Source organism: Ambystoma mexicanum, chromosome 10 (assembly GCF_040938575.1).
Source record: "Ambystoma mexicanum isolate Mex_15411 chromosome 10, UKY_AmexF1_1, whole genome shotgun sequence".
Classification (NCBI taxonomy): domain Eukaryota; kingdom Metazoa; phylum Chordata; class Amphibia; order Caudata; family Ambystomatidae; genus Ambystoma; species Ambystoma mexicanum.
Window position 1 is genome coordinate 1,403,549,728 of NC_090932.1, and position 19,914 is coordinate 1,403,569,641.

At 45.8% G+C, this 19,914-nt stretch overlaps 1 protein-coding gene across 1 annotated transcript in view; it reads right to left on the reverse strand.

Annotated features, from left to right (window-relative positions):
• ACACB (acetyl-CoA carboxylase beta) overlaps positions 1-19,914 on the reverse strand; it is a 3,851,763-nt gene that overhangs the window by 787,302 nt on the left and 3,044,547 nt on the right. The window contains exon 42 of the mRNA XM_069619430.1: positions 18,990-19,110. Within this exon, the coding sequence (XP_069475531.1) occupies positions 18,990-19,110 (121 nt within the window). The remainder of the gene's footprint in view (positions 1-18,989; positions 19,111-19,914) is intronic.

Below are 19,914 nucleotides of genomic sequence, written 5' to 3' on the forward strand. Positions count from 1 at the left end.
GTTTACTGCCAAACACCTGTAGTCTTAAATCTTTTGCAGTGGTCCCTAAGGGAACTGCACAGGTTTCTGCCTAACACTTATTAAAGCGGTGTCAATGTGTGCCAGCTATAGGTGGATTCAGTTTAAAATATTAAATCAGCTTCACTATACACCGACCAAACTTGCAAAGTTTAAGACTGACACCCCTGATATATGCATGAAATGTAATCATACCCTGGCGGACACGGTGCCCATGTTCTGGGGGTGCCCTGTTGTGCATGATTTCTGAGGAGAGATTTCTAATGCATTACACAAGAGGCTGGACACCACCTCCCCCCCCATGTGGGCACCAGTCAAGTATCTTCTTTGGGGGATATAGGTAAGGTAACGATAGGGGTCATGCGACTGTTTAATGTAGCATGGGTTGTTGCCAAGCAATGTGTACTCCGGTATTGGAAATGAAAGAGCGGTCCAACATACGCTGAGTGGTTGCGTGACCTTGTATATACATCTGATAGGGAGGAGTTGTACATAGCTTCAGTCCTGTCGCGATGTAGACCCAAAGACACCTGGGCCTTCTTGCATGCTTTCCTAACATCTGCAGATGACTAGAGATTAGATGGAATGTTCCTTGATTAGTTTTCATGGTCCCCCTTGATTACTCGTATGTGGTTGGCCCTCCATCCCCTCTTATTTAGTCATGCTTATTTGGTCAATGTGAATAAATACGCTATGTTTTACTCCTATAGGATAATTCTACTTGCCCAAAACTACTGTAACATGTCTATATTCAATTTTGCATGTATTTGCTACTGTATGGCCCTGTAAATTGACTGTTGAACAAGTTATTTTCTTAAAAAAAGAATTGATTATAGGTATTCAACATCCGGAATCCAATTGGAGTTTAAACTAGGACATTGAAGATATAAAAAAATGTATTAAAAAAGTACTCAAATTCAAGAGCCCTTGGCCCTAATGGCCTAAGCAATTATATTTTTAAAAGTGACCCCACCCTTTGGGGGAACGTGTTGTTTTTCAATGTAACATTTTATTGGCATTTATAAACAACAGAGGCTTCATTATTCTTTGCGACATGCTTTTGAGTGAAACATAGTAAACAAGAAAAAGAAAACATGCCTCGACTGAGGTAAAAAGAACAAAAAGACAAAACAAAAGGGGGGAAAAGAATGCGGGGGGGAGTTCCGGGGTGGTCCGGGGGGGGGGGGGTTGTGTCAGTCTCAGGTCGAAGTTACTGTTTAATGATGAAATACTTACCAAATCTACACCCAAAACATGGAAAATGTCAACTATTATCCCCATGCTGCGTGAACCCAATAAACCACTTATCAATAGCCCTTAAAGATGCACAAAGATTTTTGCAACTATTGTTCTTCAGGACCTAAAACAGTGGCCTGTTTCAGTACGAAGAATAAGGACGTTTCAAACTGGGTTCAGGAAAGGAAGAATGATGACATTAAGTGGTTTTATTATGAACTGTTTTCAAGAAAAAGCAGGATATAATTGCGCACTGCCCATCTACGTGGCTTCAGTAGACTCCTCTCCAGCATTTGATACCATAAATGGAGCACTGCTATGGGAGAAGCGAAAAGTGTGGAATCTTCCTGATCCCCTATTGGCAATTTAAATTTACCTGCACAAGGACACACGTCTGCATGTGAGGTTGAACGGGCAGGGTAGTTTAACATAAGAGTTTACAACCCATAGAGGGCTCCGCCAGGGCTGTGTCCTTGCCCCCTATCTTTTCAACCTCTACCTGGCAGACATTGAAGACTCATTAACAAGTTCCTAATTTGCGCCACCTATAGTTCAAAATATATTTATTCACTGGCTAACATATGCAGATGACGTAATCTTTTTGGATTACACACAATTTGGTTTGCAACATCTCATTGATGCCACTAGTAACTATGCTGCAGCTAATGAGCTGTAAATTAATGTCAATAAGACCAACATTATCAGCTTAACCAAACGTGTGAGGAAACCCTATGGTTACAACTGGAGAATTGGTATATTTCCGCAAGTACCAGTTGTACATTTTCCCTACCTGGGGTTTAAACTGGATGCAACACCTAATAAGTTAATAATCATGAGGTTAAAGGGAAAGTCAACCCAGTTGGCTCCGCAAACAAAGAGCATCAATAATAATTATTGTAGATTTCCATTGCATCCCTGTATTGATTTCTGGCCACCGCCAATGAGGTGGCTACTCTCCGCAGTTTTCAATCCTGAAGACTCCCTTCTAAACTCTGGTTTACTGACCAATGAAGGCCGGCGCGTCTGCCGGTTAAACAACTTGAGCGGAAATGGCGTCATGGCTATGACTCTGCTGACAAACTTCTGTACAAGGCCGGCCTCTCAGCCTATTCAGCGTCCATCCTTGCAGCAAAGAAATGTTATTTTGCTGAAAGGATTGAAACCACAATAAATCAGCCTAAGACCCTCTTTTCTGTAATCAAATCATTGTCATCCGTTTCCAAATGTACACCGGCTGTAACACTGACTCAGGAGCTGTGCGACTCCTTATCCACTTTCTTTATCACTAAAGTTAAAACTATCCGCACAATTATTATAGGTCGTCTTGTCCCCTCTGTCCACACTTGCTTGTCTGATGATCGAGCTATCTACGAAGTTATTGACCCCCCCCAGTACCATGTGGCCTTCTTTTCCCATTTTTTTGGAAGACATGGTATTTAAGGCGATGCAAAGTCCTGTGCCCCCTCCAACCCGCTGCCTCTTGGAGTTATGAAACAGCCATCTGCCAGTCTTCTGAGCGAGATCACTACGCTGTTAACCTTTCTTGTCAGTTGGGAGTTATCGCGCCCGAGCTTAAGGCCGCTCTTGTTATTCCTCTCTTGAAGAAGCCATTTTTGACCCCACTCTTTCGTCTAATTTTCGCCCTATCTCCCTTCTACCTTCTACCTTATCTTATCTTATGAAACTTCTTGAATCACTGGTCTCCCCCATACTGTCGTCCTTTTTGGAGTCTTCCGGGATGCTTGAGCCGGCCTAGTCTGGCTTTCGTCCAGACAGGGGTACAGAGTGTGTCCTGGTGTCCGTAAAGTATGATATGGCGAGGCTGGTTGATCAGTGAGGTGTTGGCGCCCTGATCCTTTCAGATCTTTCAGTGGCATTCGACACCGTGGATCACGTCACCCTACTTACCCGCCTGGGCCAGATTGGTGTTTCGGTCAGGTACTGGCCTGTTTTGGCTCCTTTCTGGCTGACAGATCTCAAACTCTCTCTCTGCCATCTTTTCTCTCTAAATCTTCACATCTTAGTTGTGGTGTTCCCCAGGGTTCTGCTTTGTCCCCAATTCTTTTTTTAAAAAAAAAACGTTATTGATTGTGCATCACGTCGCAGCCACAACACATATTCAGTATTAACCATTATACAATACAAATTCGTATTCATCATACACATCATGTCTCTCCACTTTGACAATATCAAGTCACAGTGGGTCTGGGGTTATCTTCATCCGGCAGCATATCGCATAGATATATTCTAAACGGAGTCCAAATGTCTTTTGGCCTATTAGTTCTGGGTAACATCATCACATATTATTCTTCGCACTTGTTAACATAAGTGTGTTCTCATAAAAAGTGATCAATACGTGGTGCCTGTGGGCTTTCCCAGTTTTGAAGGATATATTTCTTGGCAACAGCACATGTAACATTAAATAACCTTCTGGTCACCTTTGCCATTTTTCCTATATCCCTGAACAAGTATTTCTGAGGTGTGAGGTCTGCTGGGATCTGTGTCATTGGCTCGAGTGTCTCTGCCACCTCCCTCCAGAATTCATTAATCAGTGGGCAAATCCAGTACATATGAAATTAATCAGCTATGGGGTGTCCACATTTCTGACATCCTCCAGACACAGTACCTGTGAATTTAGCCATCCTAGCTGGTGTGTAGTGTAATTTGTTCAATATTTTAGACCAGCATTTAACGAAACCTTTTTCGACATCAAACAATATAGTTTCCATTTTTCTTCATCAATGACCACGTCCATATCCAATTCCCAGGAGGCTTTAATCATATTTGATGATGGCATATGCAATTGTATTATCTTGTATAATTTAGATACGCCAGTTCTGGACTGTGAATGTAGGGATTGAAAGCCTTTGTGTGAAGCAGGCTCTGGGAACAGTGGCCATTTGACCTTAAAGGTTGACTTCATGCAATAGTATTGTTGCCAGCTGTCCTCCCCCCACTGTGGTTGCAAAGTCTTCTGGTGTGACAAATTTCCCATTTGGGAACATGTCCTTCATCTTGATCTCTAAATTAGGATCCCACGTTTTTTGTATGCCTTTATCGTATGTAGGTTCAAACCCTGGGAAGTTCTATAAAGGGGCTTCTGAATCGTAAGGTGTGTCTATTTTAAGCCGTCTACAAATCATGGCCCATGCACTGACTGTGGTGCTCACCGGGTCAAGCCTACAAGTGGCTTTGTGTCACATAGTGAATGCTATGGAGCGCAGGTCAGTAGGATATGGCGAGTGGCGTTCTACAGGCATATGTGGTGCAGTATCTGCTAGGTCCTGCCAGTATTTAGCATACTGTGCCTGGGCTGCCAAATAATATAGCTCGAAATCAGGTGCCGCTATACCACCCATCTCGTACAGTTCAACAAGTTTCTCCCACTTCATCCCTGATTCTTTTTAACATCTATATCTTTCTGCTGGTTCGACTCATCTGCTACTTCGGCATCAGGTACTACTCATACGCAGATGATACCCAGTTGCTGATTCGTCTAGATCTAGATCAGGCCAAGGCGTCTACGTGCCTGCCAAAGTGCCTGACTGCCGTTGGAGCGTGGATGGGTCAGAACAGGCTGAAGCTGAACAGGGACAAAGCTGAGGTGCTGGTTTACCCCCCTGACCCCTCACTTTGGATTTCCTCTTTCTGGCTGTCTTCTTTGGGTCCTCTTCCAGTACCTTCTATGAAGGTAAAAAATCTTGGAGTGATTGTGTCAGCTGATCTCTCCATGACGGACCTCTTCGTCTGCCAGCAGGGGCACTTTCAGCTTAAGATCTTAAGCAAAGTGCTCCATTTGATCCCAGCAATACTGCACCCATACGTACTAGCAGCTATGATTCTGAGCAGGTTGGATTACTGCAATTCTCTGTACCTGTCGCAACCCAAGAGTCAGATCGGCAGGCTACAACGCCTCCAGAACCTGGCAGCTAGGGTGGCAATGGGTATCCCTTATGGATCCCATATATGCCCTGTATTGCGCTCTCTCCACTGGCTCCTTGTGGCGTAGTGTATTCAGTTTAAGGCGTCCTGTATTGTGCACCGGGCTATGCACGGTCAAGGTGCAGAGTACCTTTGTGTAAAATTTTAGCCCTATTTACCTAACCGCTTACTACGGTCAGCTTCTGCTGGCTTGCTGTGCGTGCCCTCCTTTCGCCGTTCTCGGCTAGAGGGTCGTGCCTTCTCCATCGCAGAGGCTCAGCTTTGGGACAGTCTTCCATCCGCTACGAAGCTACTGTCCAATCATCTGGCTTTCCAAAAAGCTGTGAATACCCATCTCTTCTAAACTTTCTGCTTTAGGTCTATTGGTGTTTTCGTGTTCTAGTTCGCTTTCTACCTCCTCAGCGCCAAGATGCCTTCGGGTGACCGTGCGCTATATATATATGCATAACATAGCATAACCTAGGGTGAAAACGATTCCAACCTTGCTCTATGGTCAAGTGATATGTCATTTGGCTAGGCATATTGAGTGAGATAGTATTGAAGAGTTGGCCGTGGAGTTGGCTGCAGAGGAGGTTACAATCTGCTGTGTTGTGGCTGTGGTAGTCTGCTTACTACCTCTATTCACCGTGAAAGTGGAGACTTTGCATAAACCCCCTTGTGCCACCGGGCAGCCACAGAGTTGGCTGCAGAGGTGGTTGCAGTCTGCTGTGTTGTGGCTGTGGTAGTCTGCTTGCTTCCTCTATTCACCTTGAAGGAGGACACTTTACATAAAGCCCCTTGTGCCGTGGAGCGGCTGCGGAGTTGGCTGCAGAGGTGGTTGCAGTCTGTTGTGTTGTGGCTGTGGTAGTCTGCTTACTACCTCTATTCACCGTGAAGGAGGAGACTTTGCATAAACCCCCTCGCGGCACAAAGTTGGCTGCAGAAGTGGTTGCAGTCTGCAGCAGTCCGCGGCCGCCCGGCAGCCCAGACACCAACATGGCATCAAAAAGATTCCAGGAAGGAGGTTGTAACCGGCTTCGTAGTCAGGGAACCTACAGCAAGGACAGTGGGCTGGAACACAGAAGCCCCCTGAAATCCCCTTCACGTCTAAGAAAGCATCTCTCACACTTTTCTGGTGCAAAAAACAAGAGCGAAACGCAAGAAGGAGTTCTGCCAGTGATGACGAGACGACAGAATCCGAAAGCATTGGAGGAGCTGCCCACCATAACTGCAGGTGGGAGCCCTTTCCCAGCCCTAAGCGGCCCATTAAGTCCTTATAGTCTGGCCCCTTCATTGACTCCTTCGGAGTGCCGCGCGAACCTTACAGGATCACTGGAGCAGGGTAAAAGCTCCACTACCCACCCCGAATCGGATAAAAATGTGTCAGACACTTGAAGTAGTGGCCTGGATCATAGATCGCTTAAACACCCAAGGGTCGAGTACACAGGGTGACTTCATGGCCTCTGTGAAAGAGGCAATTGACAAATCCTGACACAGCCACCTCTATCGCTATCGCAACACGTGAAAGGGGATAACATTAGAAATAGAAACCAGGAGACAGAAGAGAACGAGAGCCGCAAGATAAACTCCTCACACCAGAGAGTGATGGGACTAAGAAATCGTCTCTCCAACCCCTAAATTTAGAGGAAGAAGCCCCGAGTGTGCCCCCATCACTAGAGACAGAAGGGCCTCTAGCCGCATAAAAGAAGTTGTTACACATTGAGCTAGAGATACACCCCGTCACAGCGAGAGCGGACTTGATTAGCCCCCCATATGCTGCAAACAACTCAATTAGCTCTGACTGTGAAAAAGACTACTCATACACAACGTTAGATGATTCGGATACTCCCGTGATGGTGGCTGATTCCAAAGGCACTCCGGGAGACAGATCACAAGAGCTCTCTACACACCAGAGGATATAAACAACCCCTTGTTGCCCTCCTCCAAGAAAAACCTAGCAGCAAAACAGGGGCTCTCCCCTCAAGGGACTAGAAGACCGAATAAAGGTCCACAGAAATCCCAGAGACATAGGAAAAAGTCTGGCAAGCCGGTGACAAATCAAGTCTGAAACTGCTTCAATCATAGGAACACACCTTATAACAAGCAATCACTCCCAAACTCCGTAAATTCCAATTTTCTTCGTTACCCCATATCTGGCTCCCTGGACAACTTATTTTTTAAACGGGACAAGCCCTTATTAAATCAAAGAAGGGAGTCGGTGCAGAATCACTGGAGTATGTGGAAGTGTGGACTGCTCTTATCCTTGGAACTGTGTTGGTTCCCTTTGGAGTGTCTCTTCCCTCTCCATTGGAAGAAGGCGGTTCCAGGACTCTTAAAACACCTAGACCCTCAGAGTGGAGTCGGTGCAGTCACTGGAGATCCTGGAAGTCTACGGAAGACACAGGACCCCTCGTTAGCACCAGCAGTCACGGGAGAGTAGCTATTGTTACACTCCACTCAGGTAACGCAAGTCTTGTGGTAATATTTACTTAACTGATCGTATTTGGAAATATCTGCCGTGTGGGGACTGCGGGATATCCTCTGAACCACGCGGCTGCATAGTACACTCAAACAAACGGACTGCCTGATACCGCGGTACGACATAAAACGTGCATTCGCCCTGCGTGGATATCAGGTGAACCTGATTTACTATTGTGTCACATGTGATTACATCTTTCCTAAACTGACCTCAAACACAATCTTTCGGAATTATACAGCAACTCAAGTGACCGCGAGGGGACTGCATGAATTTTCCTTTGACCCTCGCGGCCTGCCAACAACCGATGCAACCATAACTTGAACTTCTTGAGCTTCCTGTTTGATTCACGGTACACATTGTCCCTGCAGTGCCTCGGTGCCTTGAACAGCAGCACGAGACAAATATTGCAACATAAATTCATCAACACGTACAAACCATTGACCGAGATTCCGAGCTTTGGCGCTACCTGTTTTCCATGCGCCCAGCTCCGGTGGTTTGCGTCTGCCGCCATCCTCGTGTTGTCTGGGCGCTGTGTTCGCCAGGCCGTAGGGCGTTCGTCGGTGCCCTGTGCCTCTCCTCGCTTGCTGGACGTTGCCGCCGGCAAGAGGTATCGAACGCTCACAGTGGTGCTCCAGCTTTGGTGAAGTCCCGCCCTCTGGGAGGCCAACCCCTTTGAAATGACTGACGAGCATGGAAGTTGTTCAAGCGAGCACACTAGTGGCCACCAAGTAACACTGCGGATGCAAACATGGCTGCAATCTGGCAAATCTAGTGTAAACCCTAGAACAAAACACACATACCAAAATATTCCTGCTTGCTCATAACTGAAAGAGAGCAATTTGATAATCGAGAAATGTATTGCTGGAGAAATCACCCCAACAACGATGGACATACCGATGACCAAGCTCATAGAAGGCTTTGACCAGGATCCCATTCAAAGTAGTATTGCACCATTATCTAATTTAAAAGATTTATTCTCCTGCAGTGTGTAATACTTTTGATCTAAAGACTGCACAGGGGCTGATGCAAAATACACAGTCTGAAATATACCAAGACTCTGTCCACCCTCCATTTAGGCATGATAATGGAATCCAACCGCTAGAAGCTGTGACCCTGCCAGCTGAACCAGGGAAAATAGATGAAATCTACATAGACCAAGAAGTCAGCTCACGACGACATAGCACCAGTCTTGTGGCATTGGAAAATTCTACCTTCCTAAAACCCCAAATTGTTTCTTGCCACCAGTCGAAAATGTCCCTAGCTCCTATCCATCCAATTAACCCACAGCTTGGCACTGACTCTTCACAAACTCGAGAATACCAAAAAGATAGAGCAAAGCTTGCTAAAGCAAGATGGAAATCTTTGCATGAAAGCAGAACTAAATCGGAATTGCATGACTTGCTGCCACAGACAGTCACAAAACAACTATTACAATGACTCGCGTTGGATTTAACTGATATTGAAGCCCTAATGGAGCTACAAGAAAACAAAAGGAAGGCATCAAGAAATACTTGGGATCAACTTCAAATCTCACAAAATGAAACTTGTGGCCTGTTTACAAGTGCTAAAACACATCAAACAACAAGTACGCCGTTGCTGGATGCCAACCCAAGCCTGGAACAATCACTGTTGCCTGACCCCATGAAAGAATCTCATCTATGTGACCCTTCTAAAAACCCTTCTACGCCGCTGGCACCATTGCGGCAGGAATCAATCCCTACAACGATGGTCGATTTACAGAATATGCTAGTAACGTTATGTACACAGGCCCTTATCCCGTACATGAAATTGCAAGAAATACAGGCTGATGCCGCACGGGACCAAGCCTCAATCTTAGCTTCAATTTACTCGAAGCAAAAAATCCAGGAAGTTTTAATGATTAAAATTGAGGATCGGAGTCAAGCGGAAGCTGAAATTAGTGCCACCTGGCAACAAAGGTTAGCTGATATAGCACAAAGGGAGAGGATAGAAAAAGCACACATCACTGATGCCCTAATTCAATTGATGCACAGCAATATGACCAATCCAACATGCAACCAAGAGAATCGTTGAGATACCCAACATCTTCCAAGAAATATGACAACACAGACTGATCCTCTTGATCCTCATTGGAATAAGGAAACGATCGACTCTCTCCCAGATTCAATCACTATAGGAGGCAGAGAAGATTGACTGATTGACCTAATCACCGACCGTACGGTTGCAACAAGAGATCAGATAGATAATCGACCTCAATCAACCTCTGGGTGTCTGACAGAAACGAAGGACTCATATAGTATATTCAACCAAACTCATTCATATGTCCATCCAAATCCTATGCACCAGAAATCAAAGAGGCAAATTAAACAACAGCAAAAAGGTTCAAGGGCATTCCTTCGTAATCTTACCTTACCGGTGAACCACTCTATGAAATCATCAGGAATTAAGCCACAACAGCTTATGAATCAAGGAAACAGAGAAACTAATCCCATAGAAAGACCCCCGCAGCAACAAAATGTGCCAATCCCATCTCAAACAACAAGCAATATGCAGGAAGTACGACCAGCTGAAAAAGAAGTGGTCACAATGGAACTTTTATTAAATCTATTCACATATTCAAGTAATCATGATGGATCTATCGAACAAGAGGAGACCCAGTTAAATGAGTCCGCTCAAATATTTGGATTGAATGTGCTAATATGAAGACTACGCTTGATTGAAGCTCACACTGAAGACCTGCGAAAGTTGGGATTTAATCTCAACGTCATAGATGCAAAGAATGACCCAGAGAGTGTCAACCAGGATGAGTGTCATCTGTTCCCTGTGTATTTCGCTCACTATCCTGCTGATCAATGGACTCGGGGGGGGGAGGGGGGTGGGGGGTGGGGGAAGCGCAAGCAAATATCCCTGACCAGTTCATCCATAAGGCGTTCCCCTTGGAGTGTGGCTGGGGAAACCAGGACACAAAGTCTGGGCATTGCCTGTTTTCTTTTGTAGCCAACAAGTCTAGAGAGGGGTATCCCCAAAGAGAGAAGATGTGGTCTACGAAGTCTGTGTGTAGTTTCCATTCGTGCTCTTCTGGTAGAGGGTCTCTGCTGAGAGAGTCAGTTAGTGTGTTCAGTATCCATGGAACATGTTGGGAGGACAGGGACAACCCTCGTCTGAGTGCCCACTTCCATACCATATTTTCTGTGCCAGGTTGGACAGATCTGGAAAGTGTGTGTCTTCTTGCTTGTTGACATAGAACATTGCGGTTGCGCTGTCTGTTAGGACTTGTACCGACAGGCTTGTAGGGCCTTGAGGACTGCCAATAACTCCAGAACATTTATGTGTTTCTGTGCAGTCACTTGTGACCACAGGCCGTGTGCTGTGTCGTGAAGGTAGTGGGCCCCCCACCCGGAAAGGGACGCGTCCGACGACCGCTTGTGCTTCCGGTACATGGAAGGGTTTCCCCTTGACTAGATTTTCCCTTGACCACCAGTGTACATTCTGAACCAGGGTTGGCGAAACAACCACTGGATCGTCCCACTGACCACTTGCCTGAGACCATCGTTTCGCCAACCATTCCTGCATTGTTCGCATGCTCAGGCGCGCAGGGCGACTAGGTAAATGCATGATGCCATCATACCTAGCAGGCGCATTGCTTTGCGTACGCTTATCCGGAGACCGGCTTGATACTGGGGTATTTGCCGAAGCATATTTTGCACTCTTTCCATGGATGGGTAGGCTGAGACTGTCTTTGTATCTAACACAGTTCCTAGGAACTTTTTTGATGTGTTTGGTATCAGACTTGACTTTTTCTCGTTTATTGAGAAGCCCAATTGGAAGAGAAGGTCTATTGTCTTTTGCGTGTTTACTTTGCAAAGATGGTAGTTTTCTCCCGTGATCGGCCAGTCGTCCAGGTAGGGGTACATTGGGATTGACTCCCTGCGCAGGTGTGCTACCACCACCGCCAGTACTTTAGTGAACACCCTTGGAGCCGAGGCTATTCCGAAGAGCAGCTCCTTGAACTTAGTGTTGGTCTGCTACTTGGAATCGCAAGAATCTTCTGTGCGCCGGGAACATTGAGATATGAAAATAGGCATCTTTAATGTCCAATGTTGCCATGTAATCCCCCCTTTTTGATAGAGGGATTACTTCTTGTAGCGTTGTCATGCGAAATTTTTGTGGTTTTACAAATTTGTTTGCAGGGCGCATGTCTAGTACCGGGCGCATGGTCAGATCTGTTGTTAGAACAAGTAAGTACGTTGGATAAATACCCTTGTTTACCTCTTTATGTGGCACGACCTCGATGGCGTTCTTGAGGAGTAGAGCTTTCACCTCTTCTAGCAGGATAACTTGTTCCTCCTGCAATGTTTTTTTTTGGCGCAGTGGGAGGTTTGACGGTCTTCCTTGAAGCTCTACACAATAACCCCCTGTCACCGTTGACAACACCCATTTGTCTGATGTTATACCCTCCCATGCTTGGGAGTAAAAAGATATTCATACCCCGACTGGGGAGGCATGGGAGGGGACCCGTAGCAGGGTGTCATTGCTTAGAGGGTGTTCCTCCACCTCTGGTGGGGGAGCCTCCCCCTCTTCCGCGGGCCCTGTGCTGACCCCTGTGGTAACCCTGGGTGGCTTGTTGATTGGTATTCCAAGAGGAACCTTGATTTTGGTTGTATCTGGTTCCTCGCTGCACGTTTCGCCCCCGAAAGCGACGAAATTTACTACCACCTCTTTGGCCTGGTTGTTTATTAGTCAGTTGGCCAAGGGATTTGAGGGTCTCATATTAATCCTTGGCGGACTTTAGGGTATCTTCAACTGCCTTTCCAAATAATATGTTCTGCTCAACTGGCATATTTAGTAGGGTAGCTTGAGTCTCAAGTTTAAAGCCTGACTGCCTAAGCCAGGCATGGCGTTTTAAAATGGTGGCTTCTGCAATAACGCGTCCAGCGTTGTCAGCTGCGTCAAAGTAATTTTTTAGGAAGACGCCTGCTGCAGCTCTGTCTTCGGCAGCCAGAAGGGAGAGTTTGGCCTTTAGTGGCTCTGGCACTGACTCTGCAAGGGCCTTTACTTCATCCAACTTTGTGCAGTCATAGCTGCATAGCAAGGTGAAATTGTTTGCTATAAGCGCCTGGTATGCTGCAGTGGACGCTATATTTCTACCCATGGCATATCATTTTTTGCTCTCCTTGTCCAGAGGAGGCTAAACGGGGTACCAGGTCGAAGTTGGCCCCTTATATATAAGGGGTCGGAAGGTGCTGGTTTGAAGAGTTTCTTGATCCTAGGTTTCACTGCCCTGGTATCGTTTGGTAGTTCTAGGGAAGGTTGAATCCTTCTTTGGACTGATTTTAGCAGGGGGATAAATTGGGTTGTCTGTTTTTTATCGCCCAACATATTCTCTGAAAAATCCTTGTCGTGCCGTGCCTCTTGTGTTTCGATGCCGAAATGCTCTGCAGCCCTTATGAGTGTATCATTGAATAGTGGCTGTTTTTCCACCGGGGAGTCTGGTAAAACAGGGTCTTGCAGGACTGGAGAGTCCATCGCAAAAACCACAGAGTCGGTGTCATCTTGGTCTTGATCGTTTTCCCCCTTGGCGTTGTAACCCTCGATGTCACCATAATAGGGTTCACACTCGTCTAAGTATTCATCCTCCCCTACATCCTGGTCGTAGGAGAGGCGAGGAGTTCTGTGTGGTGGTTCAACGGCCAATTCCACTGGGGGAAGAGATCTCTTTTTATACAGTACATCCGTTGCCTGTGACTGAGAGGCTGTAGGTGTTGTGTTGGAACCAGTCGCCTGTGTAGTAGGAGGTGTGGAGGCCAAGTTGTCTAGCACATGTGGGTGTTTTTCAAAGAAGTTTGCTAACCAGGTCATGCGACTCATGACTGTCAATATCCTGTGCAGACCATCTAGCTGAACTGGGTATAAACCCTGGGTCAGAGGAGGCAGGAGTGGGGTAATGGGGCTATTTTCCTCTTCCTCATCAAGACTAATAGAGTCAGGCTGTCCTGTAGAGGCATACTTTTATGTTGGCTAGAGGGTTGCTCCCTAGCCTTCTCCTTGCTAAGTGAGTCCCTTTCTCGAGAGGAACTGGATTGGTCTTTCTCCTTATGGTCCCTGCTCTTAGATGATGATTTCTTGGCGCTCGGGGTCGAAGAGTGGGTTTCGGAGTACTCCCTGGGCTTGTCCCCGGATGTAGGCCAAACTTCGACCGCGGGGATGGCTTGCGCGGCGTCTTTCGCCGTCGCAGGGCCGGACGGGGGAGTTTTGAGTCGGGTGACCTTTGTTTTGGCGGACTTGTCAAGCGGCAGCCACTCGGAGCGCCCAGAGGACATCTGATTGGAAGATCTGCCCTTCACCATTGACTCTCGGTGTGCGACCTTACTCGCATCGCCGTGGGGTCTGTGTTTGTGGGGGAGTGCGGTGCCCTTGCCGCCGGGTGTCATCCTAGTAACAGGACCGCTGGCCTGTCTGCTAGGGTCGGGGGCTGGCACTGGGGAACGTGAAGGTTCCCTGTCACCCTCGCCATCCGAAGGGTCGGCGTCGCTGCCATTGTTGGATGCCTCTTCGACGTCCAATCCCGACATGGTAACGTGGAAACAGTACAGGGATCATCGATTATATATATTGCTCGGAGAGTATTAAAGACCCCATACTCCGGACAGAGAATATTGACACAAAGGACAGTGATCATTATATTTTGCTCAGATCGTGGTCTACTAGCAGAGAGCCACCACTGCGAATACAAATACCAGAGCTAGAAGTTAATTCTACTGCAATGAGATTGAAACTGACAATCCAAAACAAAGCTTCTTCCAGATGTATTTAAGAATACAACAATGATAGATGCACGCAAACTAAACTATGAATGTATATTACATCATTTCCATCCAGGCCCAGCACCCATAAAAACGCAGAGAAGTGAACATCATCGCGCATACAGTCACATGATAGCCCTAAGGAAGAAAGCCTCAAGAACCCAGATCAAATAACTAAAGAAACAATCTCCCACCTCAAAGTATAATAAGATCAAACAAGCCAAACAAAAATATAAGAACTGGCTGAAAAATGCAAAGATGACTCTCGAACAAAATGTTGCCTGGACCATGTTAAGAGCTATGGGTACGAGGAACTCTTGAGACCTCTGGAAACTGCTGAATCAACATCCAGCTAGAACTGACAATATGATCTCTGAGGTATCCGAGTTCTTTGAACTTCCTTCAAATTGCCACTTTGCAACTTTCATTTAACACTGCCTGGTTCTTTTCGGTTATCCCCTCGACTCACCGGCTGTGATGAACCGCTTGGCTTTTCTCTTCACTGCAGTCAAAGCCGGTACCACAGTCGCAGGAGTTTCCCTCACTCCTGCTTATCGGCATAGGCTTGCCGTGTGTACTGTTGACATCTGCAGCAAGACACTTGTGCTATTGTTCGCGGTCTTAATCCTCTTCCACAAAGGTTCTGCAGGCCTGGGGCGAAAAAAGGGCTAGGTCGCTTCTCTCCTAGCCACCCTCTCGATTCCCGCGCCCTTTCTCCTTCTCTTCAACTGGCAGGCCTGGTTAGCTGTGCCATTGAGCTGTCTGCCGTGCTCGTCCTGTGCTCTCTCGCTTCACCTTTTATCCCTGTGGGAAAGGGAAAGGGCCATCAGGTGTGTGTGTGTTGTTCTGATCAATTGCTTGACTGACATGTCAGGTAAATTGCTCTGGTGTTAGTTCGTTCTCTGGTGTGTCGTGTGACTGTGTTTGTGTCAGAAAAGGGGGCAGGGGTCAGTAGTTTTGAATGTCCTACATGGTAGGATAGGGAAAAGGTGTTGGAAGAATGGGGGATACATCTTACCAGTCGGTGTCCCACTCCCACTCCCCAAGGACCCACATCTAGGTGATCCTCCCGCACTGGTCAACCCCCAGGCACTGGATCCAAAAGCGATGGCTGTGTCCTGGCCACCTGGATGACAGATCGCAGGGACTAGACAAGGAGACACCTTGAGGTTTCTCACACAACTCTCACTAATCTTTTACTAAGAAAAGATGACATACATTCCAAGGTCTGCTCGAACAGTTCGTGAGACTGCCCAACCACTCCAAAAACAAGGAGTGATCCACCAGATTGAAAGCCACCGAAATGTTAAACAGTGTCAGTAAAGCAGCATTGCCCCTTTTGGTGTTTCAAACAGGTTGTGAGATTTAACATTGCAGTTTCAGTCCCATGCATGGCATGGAAACCAGACTGGTGTTCCCCCAATAGGTTATTGTCGTTAATGTGCTTTTGGAAGTGAAGATACTCAGCCCTGTCAAGGAACTTTAATAAGAAGGGCACGGTCGTAATAGGGCGATAATTCCATATGGTCTCAGGGTCAAGTGTAGTCGTCTTAAGGATAGGAGTGATCCAGACCTCCTTGAGAAATTGAGGAACAACAGCTTGAGAAAAGGAGGAATTAATAATGTTCAAAACTAGAGGGGCGAGGCACTGAATACAGTCCTTAATTATACTGCCTGGGCAGATGTTACCAGGGCAGGTAGTGGGCTTCAGCCCTGAGATGATGTCAAGAAGAACAGCGGTAGATATGGGGCTGAGTGAGAAGATAGGAACAGAGGCAGGCACCTTGAAGAGATCAGGAGCAGATAGGTCCTGATTGGTTGAGGCAAATGCATCATTGTTGGCAAGATCTAAATGCCGAAAACTGTTAGAGTCCTAATGAGATTTTATCTTGGTGGAGAAGCCATCTTGGATTCTCCGACACAATATATCACTACATTTCAAAGCAGCATAAGAAGTTGTTTTACCCTTAAGAATTAAAAAAAGTTCTTTCTTGTCGAATTTTGCTTACAAAATGGCTTTTCTATAGTCCAGGGCAAAAGCTTTATTTTTGACATGGGTGTAGGGGCAGAGGTATTTCCTCCAAGTCCTCTCCTGCATACTATTGTTTTTCCTACAATTGAGGATATCTATTGAGAACCAGGATTTGTTCCAGGCTTCTGTTTTGAGTGTTTTTCTACCACTGGAGGAAGTTTGCCGGTGACTGTGGCAGTCATAAGCATGACACTGTGGGTCAGAATGTTTAAGGCATTAATTTGGGAGAGATAAGTAAGCATGGGAGTTACAAGCTGTTCAAAAGCCTCCGAATGTACTCTATGTAGATTTCTTGATCTGATTTTTTTGTCTTGGGTTACTAAATTAACCTTTTGGGAAGAATTAGGGGTAACACTTCAAAGGTTATTAGACGGTGGTCAGTCCAGGGACACAAAGAAGCTTCAGGCATGGATGCGTCCATATTGCGGTCATTATCCAATTAAGTATATGGCATGCATCATGGTTAGGCTCAGTAATGATTTGATTAAAACCAACAGTTTGAAGGGAAGACTGCAAAGAGGCTGCAATATGGTCCTTATTATTTTTGTCCCAAAAGTCAAAATCACCCAAAACAATGGCAGAGGATGGGTTAGCCAGGTCGGCAATCAAAGCAAGAAGCTGTTCTTCAAAAGTGGGTGTAGCAGTTGTGCGACGATATAGAGTAAAGATATTATTAGAAGTATGATGATCAATTGGAAGGTTTATAGATCGGTATACACACTCGTCCAAAATGTTAGGAGCAAGAGAGTGCATACTACAGGGTTACACTAGGTCTAGGCGCCGTTGTCGGACCCCACGGTCTCCCCACCCTTCTTGGCTGCTTTCCCATCCACACTATACCACAGTTTCAAATTGATAGTGATGCTAGATTGATTAACCTGTATCACACTCCTATGACACTGAACAGTGATGTGTTTGGCAACTATGCATTTGTTACACTCTCTTGCATTCTACTGGCTCTTGCCAGTGTGCGTTTCCTTATGATATACAGTTCCTTGAACTCTCTTGGCTGTTGCCAATACTTGTTTTCTCATATAATGTATCAAGCCGATACACAACTTTCTTGCACTCTGCTGAATCTTTAAGAGTGCTTAAAACTTGCTTTCACTCTATTGGGTATTCAAAAGTACTTATACTTGCTTTCAGCAGGTTCGGGATTCAAATCAATGCTCATTGCCTGCTTTACACATTCACCTGCCAACCCGGTGTTCCCCCTTCTTGGTATACTCACCAGTCGGAGCTTACGGCTTCTCTGCGAGGTCCTCTGCTGCCACAGGTTCTCTCCTTCAAGTGCAGTACCTCACTCTTTCTTCCAGCGGCTCTTTGTGCCTCCGTTAAGCCAGCGATGCTCCTCCTGCAGCTCAGGACACTTGCGATCGCTTCGCTCAGTCACTCTGGTCTCCCTCTTGCGGACTGCCACCGGATACCAGAACCTTTCAGCTTCACTTCCCGCTGCATAAACTCTGCATCCTCAAACGGGTCTCGAGCGCTCCGCTTGCCACACTGCTGATCCGGAGAGGTCTGCCTGAACCCAGCAGTCCGTAGCCCTGCTTCCACAGCTGACTCCATTTCCAAAAGGATGTTTGTTTTTAAAGCTCCCACCACCATACTGAGTCCAAAAAAGACTAGACCGCTCACTATTCAAACAGTAGTCTTGTCTTCCTCTTGCTGTCCTCATTCTCGTCTCAGTACACAGCTGGGGCTGATATATGTGTGTATTAATAAAATGAGGATACGTCTCTCTAGATGGTCTCTTCCTCGTCCCAGTGTCAAACTAGTGTTTCTTGGTAAAATATTTGAAGGGAAGGGGCTGGCAATATCCTACACAGCCTCAAGGGATGGAGGGTTAATTGTGGAAAGGAAATCTGGGATACCATGTCACACCTAAGGATGTCCTCTCCCCACTCAATAAGTCTCCACCACCAAGGAGATCCTCCCTTGCATATCCAGCCCCAGGGTCAGGATCCAAGAGTGATGGCCTTACCCTGGCCACCCATGATGAGGATACAGGGGAACAAGAAGTGAGGACACCCTCAGGTTCCTCACACCACCAAGTACTTCAGCTTTGCTGCACTGACTGGGAGAATAGCAGAAGACCAGACACTACAAGGGTCTCACATGGTCCAAGTATTAAAGGTGTCAGCAGCAGCATAACTGCACCTCCATTTAAGTAAATTAACTCAGTTCACAAACATGTTGACTTGCTTACATAGTCTGCAGCAGTTAAAAAGAACAGAATATGATCTAGCAATAAAAAGACAATGTGCCTTTGCACGTTTAACGGCATCTGTGGTACGTTGGAAAATACTGCAAAGTGCCCACTGGTTTCGATACTTGTCAGTGACTATACAATCAACAATGAGGGAGGGCTCTTTGAATTGGTGCTTTATTACAATCAAGTATCTGCGACCCCCATACCGGTAAGGATTCCATGTTGATTGGTAAAATGGTTAAAAGTTCGAGGATAGTGAAAATGACATGCACATAAAAATACAACCCCACAATAACTGAAAAGACATACCATGCTGATGGTGATAATTTCTTCATAGGCGAGAGAGGACTCCCCTGCAATAGTTCCAGACCCCCTCAGATTTTCAACTCCAAGACCGTCTTCCTTTCCAAGAATGTCAGTTATGACATACCTATACCAACAACAAAAAAACACGTTGAAGAAACCACCTTATACCAACAACAAAAAACATGTTCAAGAAACCAGCTTGCTGATTTCTTTTTGCTCAATCTAGAGCGGTTGACAAGGGTACCTACATGCCAATAAACATAAGTACAAATACAGATAAGGTAAAATATGGTTTTAATCTATCTGAAAAAGAGTAATGCAATGGCTTAAATAGATCTTTGAGAAGTGCACCGTGGAAAAAGCGGTATGTAGAATAAAAAAATGTATTGCCTAGTGAAAATTGCTTGTAATCAAAAAAGAAATGCCAAATATTCACCAAGAAAAGTCAATTGTTCTACGGAGTTAAGTAGTGAAATCAAAATGCTTTATGCTAGCTACTTGCTGTACATTTTAGACATTTACAAAAGGAAACCATTACAGGAAGAATACGTAGGCTGATGTGGGTCGACTGTGCCTTTGAAGGTTCACTCATAAGAAAGATAATGACCCCTCAAAGGCACAACATTAGGAAACACTTGCTGGATAATCGGTGAGCATTTGTACCAGTTCACCCACAGCATTAACGAACCACGGATAGCCACATTGAAAGGCAATTAACAGAGACCTAAGGAAAGACACATATAAATTCATAGACATGTTGACAATAAAATGGGATAAACAGAAATTGTATTTGATTTGTAAGTGTGATTACCCTGAATTACAACCTCTTTTCCTCAAAGAAAAATAGTATTTCAGTCAGACACGTTCCCCTTTATTTTTGTTATGGACCTGCTGCACCCCCTTCCCTTTGCACACCACCAGTCACAAT